At 40.6% G+C, this 18266-nt stretch overlaps 1 protein-coding gene across 15 annotated transcripts in view; it reads right to left on the bottom strand.

The window, feature by feature from the left end:
* Positions 1–6475: 6475 nt before the first annotated feature.
* The window catches only part of NSUN6 (NOP2/Sun RNA methyltransferase 6), a 52616-nt gene continuing 40825 nt past the window's right edge, over positions 6476–18266 (bottom strand). For 14 of the 15 annotated variants that reach the window (XM_073334180.1, XM_073334174.1, XM_073334173.1 and 11 more), the window contains 4 exons: positions 14179–14323; positions 12244–12392; positions 9939–10064; positions 6476–7232 (listed from right to left, as the gene is read on the bottom strand). In XM_073334180.1, the coding sequence (XP_073190281.1) occupies positions 7020–7232; positions 9939–10064; positions 12244–12392; positions 14179–14323 (633 nt within the window). In that variant the 3' untranslated portion in view covers positions 6476–7019. Of the gene's footprint in view, positions 7233–9938; positions 10065–10098; positions 10615–12243; positions 12393–14178; positions 14324–18266 lie in introns of those variants that run through there. The other variant, XM_073334167.2, reaches the window with a different exon arrangement.

The following is an 18266-nucleotide window of genomic DNA, read 5'->3' on the forward strand; positions in this document are numbered from 1 at the left end:
GCCCCCCCCGTGCATTCCTTGAACTAGCAATTTCATTTTCTTATCATTCTGCACATGCCAGTTCTCCCCCAGTGAGAAAGTGGTTGTAGTACGGCCTTGTCACTTCCAATATCAGCTGCTGGCTACAATACTCTACTGTTGAAAAGCATTTGGCAAGTGGAAGTATTGACCAGCATGTTTTAAAATACTTCAACTGGCGGAGAGATGAAAGGCTGCGGTAGTGAAGTACTTTTTCCTTGATGGTTAGCCACTTGCAAAGTTTGGTAATATTTATTTCTATTGTGATGGTGCCAGAGGTCCCAAGCCGCCTCAAGGCCCTCGTGTATATGCACTGCACAAACCCACAGTAAGAAACAGCCGCCCTACCCTGCCAAGCTAAAAAGATAAAGGGATGGGAAGCATGATAAAACATGCCGCAACCTGCCCAGGAGAGGTGATCCATGTATCTCGCTAGTTCCCTATTTTTTTGCCCTCAGGACAATCAGCATAGGCAGGGTGAAGGGAAAGGGATGCAATTGAATTTATACAGTGTACATGCACATTTTATTACATTCCTTTCTGTACGTCTTTTTTAAATCAATACACACCGATGCTAACCAACCGCCCAGTTCAACCCAACTGCTATCAGTTGTTCAGTTTCTTGTAGACACCATGGAAGAATGCGCTCTTGAGAAGCGATTTGAAGGCAGAATGAGGAGTGGTCATTCAGATCAGAGCAGGGAGGGTATTCTGTGCATACAGACCAGTGCGTAAGAAAGAGCAAATATATGTATGCAGGAAGCTAGGATCAGGATGGGGATGAGGTGTGGAATGACAGGAGGTTTAAAAAATCATTTTGCAGTCCATCAGTCAACTGACTAACCATTATCCAGGAAAAGATAGTATATGACTCTGTTAAAACCCCAGGATGGCGTGTGTCACTTGTTTTTTTTATTTACAGTCTCTGGAGTTTGGTAGTGGAGAAGAGGGGTTTTGTTTTGTTTTGAAACTGTAGTATGTAACTACTCAGTTTCACTTCTTGATTTGGCCCTATTTAACCAAAGCAAACTAGGGCAGTGGTTTACACCATGAGATGTAGAAAGACTTGCAAAATGCTGTGGAAGAAGCTCATTTTTGCCCACACAAGCCGAGTGTTTGGCTTTTTTGTAGGTGAGGCATGAGGTGGTGAACCCCCGTCCCCCCAAACCCAGGGTCAAAGTGCAGAGCAGCTGTAACCTCTTCCCTCCCCCTCTGATGTGGCTACTCATCTACAAACCGTGTGGTGTCAGAGTGTTCCCCAGCCCTACTAATCAGAAGTGAATGTCACCCTGTTGAACAGCTGTGGGGCAGTATGGATTTTACTGCTAATCATTTCTAAGCTTTGTTGGTTTGTTAGTCACTGAAACTGGCTTTCAGAACATGCCACGCCTGCTCATTAGCCAAATTTTAAATCAGTAGATAATTGATTTCACAGTAATGCATTTTCTGTCGACATAATTTATTTATTAATATTAATAATTTGTCGTAAGGGCTTTGCCTCCTATATCGTGTTTCAGGAAGCAACATCCTTTAGTTTTTCCTTTTCTGTAAGTTCTCTGATATCTTCTTACCATTGTCGTCTGAGCCCCCAGTAATTCAGATTGAATGGATTATGTCCCAGATACCATTGGCATATTCCTCTGAATCTTTTACAATCTTCACTTTACTCTGCTCCATTCCCTCCCCTCAGGAGAAAAGTACATCGTAAGCAGCTCTGCCAAGGTAGGCAAGGAATGGAGAAGTTGCTTTTCACACTGTGAAGTAACATTCTTCTATTATACATTCTGCCTGTATATCTCACATCTTCCACCTAATTGTGAGGGAGTGAAACATTTTGTGAATGTAATATGCATATGCCATTTTCTTGTGAATACTCTTAATACTAATATTGCTTTGATTCTCAGTCAAATTCCCAGAACGACTCTTCTAAGTTACCCTCCAATTTTTACATAAGAACTGGATTGCATAGGCACATACGGTCACCATTTCTTTCTATAGCACAGCATTGTAATAGTGTGTTCCTAGGCAGCAAACAAATCTTTAAAAAGCCAATGGGTTATACAAGGTGTAATATCAGATCAAAATTTCGTTCCTTTAACTAATACATATTTTGTTAATCTGATCACCCCTGGAGAGAGATAGATATAGGTGTGTGTGTGTGTGTGTGTGTGTGTGTGTATCTATAGATCTTTCAACAAATTATAATAGTATGAACCAAATTTGGTGCTAAATTATTTAATGAAGGTTAGAAAAGTTGTCATTCTTTAACAGTTTTTCTAGAAGTCTCAATCAAAAATATATAACCTAGAACAGTGGTGGGCAACCTGCAGCCCATCAGGGTAATCTGCTGGCAGGCCGTGAGACAGTTTGTTTACATTGACCTTCCGCAGGCAAGGCCACCTGCAGCTGGCTGCCGCTTCCCACAGCTCCCATTGGCTTCCTGCAGCTCCCATCGATGAAGTGGGTTATAGCCCACGAAAGCATATGCCCAAATAAATGTGTTAGTCTCTAAGGTGCCACAAGGACTCGTTTTTTCATGAAACTTTAGGTACTTACCTTTACATTGATGAAGATGAATTTCTAGAGTTGGTACTGTTGTAAGACTTTTCCCCCCTGCTTATCTCTAAGCATTTCTACAAACAGGAAAAACTGCTTTGAGACTTTGTTTTTAAAGGGCTACAGTCAGGTAGTTTAGACACATGATCTAGGTTTTGTAGCAAGAATCCTTTTTTATTCAATGTTTAACATCTTCATTTGGGATTTTAACATTCTGCACTAGGTACTGCATAAGCAACTAGAAAGTAAAACCTACTATAACCAAGCCAGTCTGTCACCATACAGAGAATGACTGATTAAAAGGGAGCACAATATATACATTTATATTCTCTCCCACCTCTCATTCTCTGTATAGTAAGACTGGAAAGGAAAAACAAGTATCCAATAGGATTTTGACTCTAAGTGTCCCTTTAATGTCTTTGGCAACAAAGCAGAAACAGTTACAGTTGTATAACTTCAAAGCTCAGCACTCATTTTTCATGACAAAAATACTAAACCAGCGTCATGCAGCCATTTACTTTCTTTTTAAATCTCAGCCAAAAAAAAGGTAATTGAAGTGTAGATTTTTTTTAAAAAATGTTAATTATTAAATGACACTATTTTGTTATTTGTTTGATTATTCAGGATATTTTAAAGCACTTGCTAATGCTTACAAAAAATTCAGAGTTGCTTTTAATACAACTTCAGTAGAGAACGTAAGAAAAAAGGTAGTTCCAGTCAACTGACCACACGCATCCATCCCACATCCCCACACACTAGAAGTTAGGGGAACCAAATCCCTTTTGGTAAATTATTTTTCTCTTATAATACAAAGATACTATAAAAGAACAATGCTGTGTCAGAGTAACTGGGAGAGGCAGTCTAGGAGGAGAACAGTTGGGGACCAGAAGCTTGATGTTGACACTAGACTTCTGTAGTTCAAAGCAGAAGGGAAAATCGCCTACAATTTTCATTAATCCCTTTGGATCAGAAAGAACTTGTAGATGGATATGAACGGTAAAAGAATCTGGCCCTTGGCATTACAGGGTGGGGCAGCAGTGGAAACAATGGAAGCTGGGGTTGTTAATAATTTAGTTCCTGAGAACTCCGATATAGGTCAGTTGAGATCAGCTTTGGCACAGCCTGTTCACTGCTTTAGAACAGAGATTTGTTTGTTTTTTAATCCATGGAGGAAAGACCACAGCAGGCCTGACACAATTCAACACTGCTGCCTTTTTCAAATTCACGGTTGCACAGCACAACTCCTATTATTAGTGCATACTGAAAGCAGCAACTAAGAAGTTCCCTGCTCTTCTCAATGTACATGTGTGTTAGAATACAGCCCATAGTGTCATAATTGACTGTTGCAGGATTTAAGTCCAGGCATTCCCCTCCAAAGATGATGGTGTCTTTTACTAGCATTGACATACAGGTGCAACTGCCAGCTAATAAATCCTATTACTAAGTAGTCGTGTGGCCATGTCTAGAGTCGGAAAACAGGTTGTAGTTTTAAAATGGGTTTGCTAGCTAACACATTGTAAGTAACAGGACTTCACAAAGGACTTGGTACCGAGTGTACTTAGGGCTAACCATGTTTAAAAGCATTGGTTCTGCTAGTTATGATTAATCCTAGGGGTAGACATTTAAGGTAGAGAAGAGCTTTCAAACTGATTCCTTTCCCCCTGTGAGGAATGGCTATCGCTTACAGATGATGTATGAGATGATAAACATATAAACAACCTTAGCTAAAAGCAGAAACTAAATCTAAGAACAAACCACCCTGAGTAACAAAATTATATAACCTTTACTAGGTTGTTTTAATTGTAAACCAAGCAGGAGCATCTCAGGTAGAAAACAGATTGACGTGAACTCAAAACTATTTGACTTTTACAGAAGGAAATACCAGTCATGCTGTTCACTCAAACCAAATACAGTTTTACTTCAATATTCAAACATTTTGTAAGTAATAGTTTTAAACAAAAGTTGTCAATCAAAAACAAGGAAAAAAAACCTCCATCAATCCCTGAATTTAGGTGGTTTGAACTGCACCCACCATTTTCATTCCAACACATTGCCAGTTCCAGCAATATTCCTTGTATTGGAAATGAGGACGACTACATGAAGCTGCAAGCCCTTACACCGTCTACGTACACCAAATAGCTGTAGGCATTCAGGATTAGTATACATTTTTGCAGGTTTATTAAAGTAAACCTTTCTCATTGCCATCTTTTTTAATTCCCTTCTCAATTAGGACCTGATGCCTCCTGATCAGCTAGGGTTTAAGCCACTTGCAAGGTGGATTACAACTTTTTTTCAGACAGCACTAAGCACTGATTTCAGTCTCCAGCAGTTTGTGATATATTAACCACCACATCAATGTTTCAAAGGAGACAGGGGAGAGAAAGCAGCTAGTTACCATGATGTCACTGATGACTTGGAGTGGAGCGTATGCTTACAAAAGTTGCGGATGACACCAAGATAGGAAGATGTTGCAGGCACTTCGGGGAAAAGGATTAGAATTCAAAATTACCTTGTAGAACTGGTCAGAAATCAAAGTACTTCACTTAAGGAAGAGAAAAAAAATGAGGAATAATTGGGTTGGTGGTGGTCCTGTTGAAAAGGAGCTGGGAATTATAGTGGATCACGAACTGAATGTGAACCAACAATGTGGTGCAGTTGTGAAAAAGGATAATATCCTGGCTTGTATTAACAGTAACATATATGTAAGATATGGAAGATAACAGTCCTGTGCTACTCCATAGTGGTCGGTCTTCAGCTGGAGTACTGTATCCAATTGTGGGTGCCAAACGTTAGGAAAGACATGGATAAATTGGAGGAAGTCCAAACAATAGCAACCACAATAATAAAAGGTTTAGTGCACTGGACCTCAAACTGTGGACGTCAAACAGAGGAATGTGCGGGGTGGGGAGAGCCTGGCAGGGCCCAGGTCAGCCTCAATGGGCAGAAAGACAGTGCTACCCTGTCCCGCCCCAGACTTAGCAATCGCTTTGCACCCAGCTGCTAGTCCCAACCTTGATCCCTAGCCAGGGCTCCACTCCAAGCCCTGTCCCTAGCTCCCTTATTCCTGTGCATCCCCCGTCGAGTTGCAGCCACGCTCCCAGTGCCGGGGGGGGGGACAGGGGTAAGGCCGTGACCATGAAAAGTTTGAGGACCACCAGTTTAGAGAATCTGACCTGTGAGGAAAGATTTTTTTAAAAAACAGCCTGTATAATCTTAAGAAGAGAAGACTGAGGGGGGAACCTGGTAACACTTAAAAATATGTGAAGGGTTGTTAGAAAGAGGATGGTGTTCAATTGTTCTTGTACTTTCCATGAACATGGAGACGTAGTGGGACTAGGTAGATAGAATGTTTTCCCCAATAGCTAAAGAGATAGTTAAATACTGGAACAGGCTTTCAAGGAATGTTATGAAGTCCCATCACTGGCAGTTTTTAAGAACAAGTTGGACAAACACCTATCAGGGATGGTCTAGGTTTAACTGGTTCTGCCTCCACGCAGGGACCTGCACTTGATGACCATGAGGTCCCTTCCAGCCCTATATTTCTATGATTCTGTAATTATAGGATTGGATCTCATAATCTGCCAGGTAGAGACAGGAATGTGATACTATGTGCCATGAAAAAGCTGAGATTTTCACCATCCCACTGGCATAGATTATAGCCCTCATGGTGTAAGTGATATTGGACTTTAAAACTGCCTCTGGTCAATCAGTCCAGCTGTGCTGTTACTGAACTGATCCAGGCTTAAAAATGGCAAGTTTGAGCTTGAAGCACTGTATCTTTCATTCCCTGAAGTGAGAGGGGAAGTATACATATGCTGCTGTAAAATACATTCTACAAAGCCCATGTGTCTGTAATATGAATAGAGAATCTTGCTTGTAGTAAAATAAAGGAGATGAGATGTTATAATTATTAATTTATGAAACAGCTCTTTGTGAAATGTGACTATTTCACATCACTATTTAACGATGCAGTAATTTCTAAATTCCCCATAGAAACTATCATTCTTGAAAAAAATTGACTCTATATTTTTCAATGTATTTAATCTGGATTTTTTTGCATTTTATAAAATTTAAATTCCCATAGCAAAACCTGTTCCTATGCAATACTATATACATTAAACCAACAAGCTAAAACAGAAAACAAGCAGTAATCTTAATGTGCAATACTGTATACATTAAGTCAACAAGGAGTAATGTGAATCCATTTACTTTTCCTTCCGCCACACTGACCTACTATAAATACAAAAACTAATGGAGACTTAAAAATGAATCAACACCTCCTGCAACTGTGGCTCTGTCCCAGTAGAACAGCGGGAGATGTTACTGCTTCTATAGCAACCATGTCATCAGCCTGTTGGCTTGACAACAATGCATGAGAAGAAACAGTTAACAGCTTGACCAGTCTTAACTCAAAAGGAGTTTTTTCAGGTTGTGTTGCTAAATGTCTATTTGCTGTTCAATTTAATAAATTTTGCAATAAAAAACCCTATGCAGTCTTTATTTGCCAGCAAGATCAGGTCTTCTTCCCTAGAGTCCTGCAAAGAGTTCACATCCATTCCTTGTAACGTCACACTGGATGGATCAAACCTCTGCAGCAGCTTCAGCTGATCAAGTGACAGTCCAGCTCCCCTCATGCCTTCTCCTCCAATATGTGGGTCCTTTTTTAAGTGAGAAAGTAAAGCAGTTTATTTACATTAGTCTGCATTTACTGTTGTTTTGATTAATTAAAAACACACATTAAAATATGAACTCAACAAAAAATTATGTATAGGAGGATGCAGTGTAACATACTGGTAGAATAATTTTAATTGAACATCTTTAGTATATTTAATATACAATTTCTATATGAGCCAAAGCCAAGTTGATCCTAGCTCTTGGAGTTTGTTCGGTTGTAGCCCGTTCATAAGGAAAAGGAAAGAGGATCTTAGCTCATGCTACGGGAGAGCTAGTTACAAGAAATCATAAAATGTCTATGGAACTATTGTGGCAATGTACCCTGTTTAGTGTCACTCCCTAATCTGAAAAATTAGACCCAAAAGACTAGTACTTCATGCACAGAATACAGGTGGTGACCAAAAAACCAATCTATACACTATTCAACAGGTACAAGAAGGCAGCACATTTAGTCTTAAAGTGACAGAAATGTAATCCCAACTCTAGATCAGTTGGTATCAGAATTAGAAAAAAATGTTTCTTATTCAGCTGAAATAGCAAGTGTTTAAACACACTATGTGCCTGCTACCTATATAGCTCCATGGGAAACGACAGTGAGTCAATGCTGTTCAACTTCATGAGTTTCAGAGTAACAGCCGTGTTAGTCTGTATTTGCAAAAAGAAAAGGAGTACTTGTGGCACCTTAGAGACTAACCAATTTATGAGCATAAGCTTTCATGAGCTACAGCTCACTTCATCGGATTGAGCTGTAGCTCACGAAAGCTTATGCTCAAATAAATTGGTTAGTCTCTAAGGTGCCACAAGTACTCCTTTTCTTTTTGGATATGGTAGGTATAACCTGGAAACTCCCAGGAAGTGGATGGCAAAGACGACTGTACTCATATCAACAGGTGATAGAGGAAACTTGGGCATGTGATAATCTTCAGCACAAGCCCCAGCTCCGTTAAATGTTGGATAGTATGTCTTTTATTTTCGTCTACTGCTAAACACAACCAGCCACTCATTGTCATACCACTATCCCAAACTCTCATTTTTTAACATTTCAACTAAAAGATGCACCAATTACTTGCTCTAGGTACATTTACTACATGCACAAGTACAATATTTACATGCTAAACCAATATCAAATTGACTTTTCCTCAACCATATAATCCAGTAAATTTAACAATTAATCTCCTTAACACCTTGCCTAAGTGGAAGCCTAGGAGAACAGAACTATTGCTGGTCTGATGATAAAGTCTCTCAAAGTACTAGTATAAACAAGAGAAGTATCTTAGAATAGCTGAATCCAAAGATCGCACTTATTTTTATACCCCTACTATCTGCAAATATTGGCTCTGAAATGAACTAGATATTGTAACAGAACTATTTCAGCTGACATGTCCGTGATTCTATGGATAGATGTCCTATACCTCTGGCACAATGACAATGCCTTTGACTAATCGTGGTTCTCAACCTGCAGCCCAATCAGCCCAGAGCTGCAGCGCGTGTGACATTCTCAGGGCCACACAGGTAGTACTGGATGCAGCCCACAATGGTAAATAGGTTGAGAACCACTGCTGTGCCAGGGTGACTTGCATATACAGTATTAACAACCAACTTTGTATTCTCCCCACGCCCCGCCCCACCCCACCAGCAGTTTTTTACATTTTCTTCCATCCTTAACATGATTCTTATAGCCATTTCAATAGCATTCATTAAATTTATTTTGCCCCTCCTGTGAGGTACTGAAATAAAAGAACAACGAAGAAGTATAAATATGCATTAAGAACAAAAAGCTACAAGGAAAATGCTAGCCTGTCATGAACTATCTATGATCACTCTCTGTTTTAAATGACTGACTGGTGTACAGATACATGAAACCACTGCAGTACACTGGTGGGAGTATGACTGTAAAGCCATTTAATCTCCCTTCAGTGAATTACAATTAGATATATGCTGATTCACTATGAAAATCACCACCTGTTCTATAGCTCTCAACCTCTCATGTTACCTAAGGTGAAATTGGCTAGTTGTTACAAAGCACATTTCTGCAACAGCATACAGCATCTAGAATGCTAACAGAAAGACTTTGTGAAAGACCATTTTCCTGGTCAACACTATGTTGTCACTTACCGGTGACAAGACTTTCCTGTTCCTCACTTTTACTTGCAAGTCCATTTCTATCTATGGATGTTACATACCAGGAGTTTCAGTATTTGCTAATTAGTAGATTAAAATTTATTTTATTGTATTCTTCTGAGAAATATCTTACCACACAACGGAAAGGAGTAGAATCATAGAATATCAGAGTTGGAAGGGACCTCAGGAGGTCATCTAGTCCAACCCCCTGCTCAAAGCAGGACCAATCCCCAATTTTTGCCCCATATCCCTAAATGGCCCCCTCAAGGATTGAGCTCACAACCCTAAGTTTAGCAGGCCAATGCTCAAACCACTGAGCTATCGCTCCCCATTATTCACAGCCATTATTGTAATGACACAGATCAAACAGATGTAAAAAAAAAAAATCCATATGCTGTTCAGATCTGCAGCAACTAAAAATGCCTATATGTTTTAGGAAATCACATAAACCATTTCTTCACTGTTTCCAGAGTAACACCCTACAGCAGAATTCTTCGCCATATTGCTTAGAATTCCAGTGCTGAAACTTGCATACCGAGTTGCACGTAGTAAACTGAAACTGTTCCTACCTGTGACTGAAGCTGGAGGCAGGGAAAAGTTTCCAGGGCCCAGGCAACTTGCTCCTCATTTTCAGACAGTGTAACTGTACATGTACTATACACCAAAATGCCCCCTGGCTTCAGCAATTTCACTGCCTAGAAAGAGATTGTGGTTCAGCTTTCATGGTGTAAACATCTTCAATGCAGAATTACTTTGAACAGTATAGTAAGTTTTCTTAAAGGTTAATTATGATTTGCGGATTTATTTGGAACCTTTATGGTACAGTAGGTAAATGTAACACGTATTTAGGCCAGAATCTTTCTGTCTAGGACTCAGGCATCCTGTTAATTGTATAGACATTTTGTCCCTTTCAAGGGATGTAATATAAGTTCTAACATTTCCAAGTTTACTTCTGGAAGAAAGATCAGTTTTTGTATTACAGAAGCCTACCAATTAGAAAGCCTTTCCTGCCCTATTAGCATTAGAGCTTGTGCATCTTCCTGGGCTGAGGGAAGTGACCTCTCTCATCAAGATCTGTAAAACAGCCCTCTGGAAAGCTCTGTGTAACTCATACAGATGTAGGTTTGATCTGTTTTCATCAGCTGAAGCCAAATGTGGACACAGAGTCTTTCAATCAATGACTGACAGTTGATGTTGTTCCCACATATTATGACACTATGATTATTAGTCCATCTTCTGCTGAAACTGGTGGAAGAAAAGGATTAGAAAAGAAAATGTAGTTTCCTATTACTTTACTGTACTTTAATTACACCAGTTCAAAGACACAATGAAGAATCTTTACATATCTACAGATGTTCTAAGGCTGTAAGATTAATAGTACCTGACACATGACACAATCTCCCTAGGAAAAGCAGAAGTCTTTTGAAAGAGAGGAAAACAACTGATCTTGTTTTGTAAATATCTGAAGGATTCTAGACAAGGATTTAAACTTTCCTTCCTCTCTTTGACTCAGTCAGCTGTGAATATGGAAAAACTGAGCTGAACACAACTTCTGTTTTCTCATCTTGTTTTGAGCAAGGCAGTATGCAATGGTGAGATCTAAAAGAAGAGGTGTCTTGAAAGTAGGAACCAGAGCACCAAGACTTCCTAGTATTCAACTGGCTCTGCTTACGGTCTATCCAAGAGATGAACATCCCTCAAGTGTAGACTAGTTTAAGATAAGAATACAAAAATGTGAAATCCCCGAACAGATTTGATGATACAGGAAATAGTACAGTTCTCTTCAACTTAAGAAGAGATGAGTGGGTAAATCCATTGCAGTAGGGGGAATATCAACTGGTGTTTGAAATTTTTATCAGTGAGGTGTACTTGTCTACCAGAGGGTGCATTGCCTTTCAGGGGCAAGTCTGGGCCAAACACATTCCTACTCCAATCCCACCCCTTTTAGGTCAGGTATTCTGGGAACTATGGCTAGAAGCAGGGTCTGCTGGAAACGGGGGCAGGATATATGAGCAGAAGCATTTTCCAAATGAGAGAGAGACCAGGAATAATCTAATCTATTATACGTCTCTCTATGATAAGGAAGGAGCTGGAAAAGAGCACCAGCTTGCTGGTGGGGCTCACCCAGGATGCTATGGGTCTCTCTATGGTGAGGAAGAGTTGAAAGGAACAGAAGCTTGTTAAGGAGAGCTCTCCAGGGGCTGTACCAAGCTTGGTGATGATTCCCTGCTGAGAGGAAGCTACAAATGAGCCTAAACGGGGCAATGTGAATCAAAGAGCCTGGGACAGGACCTGAAAGGAGTCTTACGGACTATGCAGAAAACTCCTGGGGAGAGGTGGAAGAAGTTATAGGACAAGACCTGGGGCAAGAAACAGCAGCACAGGCTTGAGACCTAGTTATTTAGAGGCCTTGGCTTACATAGAAGATGAGAGGAAAGCCCCTGCCCTTTCATTCTCTGATCAAGAGGAATGACCAGGGAAGACCCTGGAGAAAAGCTTTGTCTAGCTCAGGCTGAGCCCTGCACTAAGGGCTGGGGGAAGGCAAAGGTCAATCAGTGGTGCCAGTGCCCAGGACTGAAAGCCTGACCCAGGGAGCAGTAAAGAACTGGTGTAGATCCTACAATCAAAGGGAAGGAGTCAGCCCAGGAACAGGGAAGCATTATTTTAAAGAAGGCCTTCATTTCGGACTTTTATTTGCTCTGGATGGAAGACTTTTGTTTCTCTGGACAATACACCAGAGCATCCAAGTACCAGAGAGCCAGGAGAAACTGAGGGACGACTACATTCAGATGAGGTAAGCTGCACCCATGTAATCCTTAACTGTAAAACTATTTATGTGCAGTTTTCTTTAACTGCTTAATGATTCATACATACCATGCTGAAAAGCTTGCGTTGCAATGGCTGATAAGAAGTCACTTCTTTTAGAGTCCAGGAATAGGCCATATTTGGTCTCTGTCCCATCCCACTACAAGGAACATCAAGAAGAATTCGATCAAATGACTCTGCTGAGAATGGAGGGCCTTCTGCAAAAGGCAATTGACATTTTTAAAAACTGCAGCAAAACCAGTTAGTTATACATAACACACAGCCTTTGTTTCTCTTCTTGAGACTTCACCTGTAGATAGTGGCAAGCTGTCACTGATTGCCCGACATGAAGTGTTTGAGGGTTTGCGCTCTATATACTGTGTCTGCAAAACTGACCTAATCTACAGGAGCAACACAGCTAGTAATGACCGAGTAGATTTCATTCCTGAGAAGGAAGCATTTTACTTATCACTATCTTTACAACCCTGTGAACTTAAAACAATTTGAAATCAATCTTGGCTTTAGCATTTCTGAACCCTAATTTAATGTATTGAAAGTACAATATTAAAAAAAAGTGCCAATGAAAACAGGACTTGGGTGGTAAGCTTTGGAATGAGACACAAGGTGGCTCCAAAAATTACAATAAGAATACTATTCAGAGTTGCTTGTGTGGAGGAAGGGAATTTGCAACTCCCTAACCTGAATCTGTCCCTTCTCGTGAATCCTGCTGGGCTGTACAAGTTCTTACAATACCAGGAGTAGGGTGACTCCTCAGCTCAGGATCTCAGAGGCAAGAGAAACTGGTTCCCCATGTACATCTGGGAGTAGACAGTGAGGGAGAAAGTTGTGTCTACTCATGCCTACCAAAATTTCAATTTAGATCACAAGTGAAAATGAGTTGGTGGCTTCATCCTACAACTAGCCAACCATATGCCAGCACTCCCCAAACTACTATATTTTGCAACTATCTGGCATGACTGGCAGCTGTTGCCCAGGCGAGACTGTGGACTAGAATACAGAGCATTTTGCAAGACTTAAGTGTAGAGATGTGTAGTAAATCCTGAATAGATTTTACATGTGCTATGCCTGGCTCTTTCCACTGCTGCTGCTTCCTCACCTGAAAAGCACTAAATACCACCTATTATAAAATACATATATATTTGTTGAAAAACTTTACGAAAATACTACATTTGACCTTGGAAATCAATCTGACTGTAAATTATGGGGGATTAACAAGGACTGCCCCACATGAGAAAAGTGCCTGAATTATGCAACCAAACACTTAGTTTTGCGAGCTACTGACCTTTCTGAACTAGCAGGAAAAGGCAATTAACAGTTCCTTTTGGAAAAGATACAATTTAGTTTGCATAGCAAATGAAAAAGAATCAAAGACAAAATATACCATTTAAAAATTTCCATTTTGGGAACAGAACCAGAGTCATCAATACAGCAAGTCAGAAAAGCAAATGAAATAAAAATAATGCTCTAGGCTCCTATAACACTTTCCATCTGTTTCTGTCAAATAGCTATACAAACATTAACAAACTAAGCTTCACTGTACTCTTGGGAGTTAAATATTAATATCCCTATTCTACAGATGGGAATTCAGAGGCACACAGAAGCTAAGTGATCTGCCAAAGTCACTTATGTGATAGAGCTAACAAAACCCCAAAAATTCAGAATGTGGGCTTAAATGCTATCATGAAGAAAGGCTTAATAGGCAGTCTCTCTGATATTATCTGGAGAAGGAATGAATGCCTCCTTAAGTACATTAGGCTGCAATAAGGACGGACAGTTAAGAGTTTTGCATGTGCACTACTGAGAAACTGATACTTGCAGAAGGACAGAAAGTAAAAGGATATCCACAGTGCTGAAGCACCCTGGGTATGTGCCAAAGTTTCAAGAACTTTGGATATTGTGGCAGGATTAACAGCACTAGCAAAAATATGATTATCATTTTCTTTTAAAAGACAATATCAAAATTCTTAAAATCATTTACTTTACCTTGTCCATCTTCTCTCTTCCCGATGGCAAGTGCCTTAGTTCCATCACAGCAAAATGCTTTAATACAATTCAGCTGCAACAATGCTGCATTCTGCTTGATTTTTTTTACTTTGTTAGCTATCTTGTCCATGGCTATCACTTCACCCTGAAAAAGTGAAGCGTGCACCAAATGTAGTAGTTAAAATGATGAGTAGCTGCAGCAATACCTGTTATCTTTCATTTAAGCTCCAATTCATAACACACACATTTTTCTCTACTTTAAAAATACATTCTGATGAGAAAATTTTAATCTAAGTTTTGTGGGGTCATTTAAATGAGAAGAAAAAATGAAAATAATTCATGCATAAACATTTTTCCTGTTTTCTGATCATCTCTACAACTGCTCAGAAAATGTTCATTGAATATTTGACTAAAAATGGGGTGGGAAGGAAATCTGTAATGTTTTCATATTTATCAACCAGCTTTTATTAATATTTTAATGGACCCCCTTCCCAAAAGTGTCTATATTATCTGATGTATAACTGTAATATACTGATGTTATAATATTAAAATAATGTTTCAAAAGTATATCAAGATTTCACGCAAACATTTTAGAAATGTAAATTATTTATTAAATGCAACATGGAAAATGATAAATGTAGGGGGGAATGTACTTTACAACCAGAAAAGGAAAGCAAAGCAGACAGATTAGAGAAGCCTATTTTATACATGTTCAGGAAGTACATTAATTTATATAATTCCAATTCAACAACTGCATTCTCCTGAAGCTTTACTCCTGTGGTTTGAGGTTGGTAGAGTCTCTGGATTGAATTACAATTACATATAATAAGAGGAACACTTTTTTCCTTATAAATCAAAAATATTTCATGTCCAAGAGTTGCAGATGAGCACTAAATTATGAAAATTGTTTCAGATGCAAAAACTATAAATGGAAGTAAATCAATGGCAAAGGCACATTGCTATATAGAAACTCTTCATCACCACACTGAAGCTCTATGCTTGTAAATTTCATGGCTCTACCGACAGAATGCCTAATGCATGTTTGCAATTTTCCTATATTGAAGGGCTGGCCACCTCCCTTAGCGCCACATTGATTACTTCAAGCAGACGGTCCCATACAGCAAATTGTGTGGCTTTTTAAAGTACACACAACTAACCACTGCAAAGCCCTACTGTGAATGCACAGATAGCGACTGAAGCGCATTCTATTGCAAATTGTAAGATCTATTTAACTCACCTCATATTTTATACGTAACTCCACTCCAGTCAAAAATGACAATTCAGCTAATAAATGTTACATTTTCTCTGAAATTACTAAAATAGATTCCCCACTCTCTCTCACGTAAAAGAACAATCTCATAGCCCTTTCCTTCAGACTGAAAATGCCTTGGTATGGGCAAGTCCTTACTCCTCTCTCCCCATACTTTTTTTTGGCAGGACAAAGTGCTTGTGTGTTTTTTCTCCTTTGTCTTTCTCCAACTGTTAAATTTCATGCATCCCTTTCACATAGACTTTCTCCTTTTGTCAGACATACAATTTTCATTAAGCCTTCCAACATTAAACACTCACATTGCCTTCAGGCCCTGTTGCATCTGATCCATTCTCCCACATCAATTACTAACCTTTTATAATTGCTGTTCTTTAAGATGTGTTGCACGTGTCCATTCCACCTTTGGTGTGCATGCACCCTGTGACAGGCATTGGAAATTTTTCTCTTAGTGGTACCTGTTTGGGCAGCTTGAGCACCCTCTGCTGTTGTGTTCCACTGCGTGATGGTAAAGGACCCATCTATCCCTGAGCGCCCTCAGTTCCTTCTTGCCAGACAACTCCAATACAGAGGGCTAAGTTAGTTGTCTGGGTAATATGAAAATCAGACACCACTTTAGAGAGAAATCTCAGATGAGAGCACGAGTACATCTTATCCTTAAAAAAGCTTGTATAAGGCAATTCAGATGTCAGTGCATGCATTTTGGCCACTCTCCTGACTAAAAGTGGTTTTCCTGATGGCTATCGCTTCAGAGACAGGTGCAGAAAGAAGCACATTGCTGAAGGGTCCACAGTGGCCCTATGATTTTTCACAAAACTAGGTTCAAGTCCTAGGAGGGACAGGTTCTCTTATTTGAGAGTACAACTTTTCCTGGCCCTTCACAAATCTGAATGTCATTATCACCAAAAAATCCAGAATGGTTATCCACATGAAGATGGAAAACTGATATTGTTGCCAGCTGAACTTTGATAAAAGAAATTGCCAACCCTTGCTGTTTTAGGTGCAATAGATAGTCCAGGACCTGCTGGATAGAGGACTGCTTTGACGAGAGCAAATGGGAAAATGCCTCTGTTATGAACATAAGTAGCTCTGGTAGAGGACTTTCTACTATTTAACAACTTATGTCGAACTTGCTCTGAGCCAGACTGCTCCCTAGGATTTCGCCATGGAGCCTTCAAGCCATTAAATGAAGGGCTTGGATGAAGCAGCCGATCATGATCTTCGAGATCAAAGTCCAGGTGCAATGGGAGTGAAACTGGAGCTGCCACTGACAAATCCAATAGAGTGGAGAAGCAATGCTGTTGAGGCCACGTTGGGGCTATTAAAAACTGTTACTTTCTGTAACTGCGGTTCTTTGAGATGTAATGCAGATGTACAGTCCAGGTAGGTGTGCGCGTGCACCGGAGCCACAGACTTTTGCCTAGCAGTTACCTGTAGGGGCTGGAGGTACTCCTGCCTTGTGTCTGTAGCCCCTTCCCTTGCTGTATGAGGCTGTGCCACCCCAACCTCCCTCTGTTCCTTCACGCCGAATATCCTGGGGAAGACTCCAATGGAGACAGGACAGGGGATGGGTCCTGGAATACATGTATGCATCACATCTTGAAGTAACTTTCCTCCTCGTCCTCCTCCATCATCTTCTCCTCCTCCTCCTTGCAGATGCAGACATGTATTCCAAGTAGATGACTAGCAAGCAGCACCCCCATCCAGAGGCGGAGCTCAGAATCTAAGTAAGGATCACAGGACCATTCAATGGTCCATAAATGTATGGATGGATGACCATGTGGCCGCCCTACGAACATCCAATATGAAAATGTAATTGAGGAATGCTACTAAAATTGCCCGTGCTCTCATTGAGCATGCCGATATCTGCTGAGGAGGCACAGCCAATGTTATCTCATAGGCAGTCTTGATACAAGACGTTATCCACCTAGAGATGGTCTGCACAGAGACCACTTGTTCCTTCATGCAGTCTGCATAGGATACGAACAGACGAGGCAAAGAAAAAGACTGTTCAGTCAAAAGGCTAGACAGGTCTAATGTATGGAGGTGTTGCTCCTCCGGGGAGGAATGTGGCTTGGGGAAAAATACTGGTAAACACACCACCTGGTTCAAATGACACTGAGACCATCCTGGATACAAACTTTGGGCGTGGCCAGAAGAACTGTGTGCAAGAAAGCCCCGCCATCAGGGCCTGCAGCTCACCCAACCACCTGATAGAGGTAATATCTATCAAGAATTCCATTTTCTGAGACAGAAAGGGCAGCAGACAGGAAGCAAGGGGCTCGAATGGAGGCCCCATTTAAGCTGTGTTTGGTTCCCACAAGGGGACTGGAGGATGCAAGTGGAGAAGTACTTGCAGAAATCTTGTCACCATGGCATTGGAGAAAACAGATTTCCCTTGGATAGATGGATGAAACACCGTTATTTTCTGCCGAGTGCACTTTTACAGAACTGAGTGCTCAGCCCAATTCCTGAAGGTATAGCAAGTACTCCAAGATGTCCTGGATAGATGTCTCTGCCGGATGGGCCCCACAGGCCAAGGACCACACGGAAAACCTCTTCCACTTCACCAAGTAGGCTGTTTTAGTGTTCTTTCTCCTCGTTCAGCCATGCAGCAGCCATGTCACAAGGTGCAGGGAGCTGAACACCAGATGCCGTGTGCAGCCACAGTCCTGTATTAGAAGGTCGGAAAGGGGAGGAAGCGGATGGGAGGCTGAACTGACAGAGTGAGGGGGTCTAAGAACCAGCACCGTCTCAGCCACAGTGGGGTGATCAGGATGAGTCTGGTTCAATCTGCCTTGAGCCTGAGATAAGAGGAAAT

This window comes from Lepidochelys kempii, chromosome 2 (assembly GCF_965140285.1).
Source record: "Lepidochelys kempii isolate rLepKem1 chromosome 2, rLepKem1.hap1, whole genome shotgun sequence".
In the NCBI taxonomy this organism is placed as follows: domain Eukaryota; kingdom Metazoa; phylum Chordata; order Testudines; family Cheloniidae; genus Lepidochelys; species Lepidochelys kempii.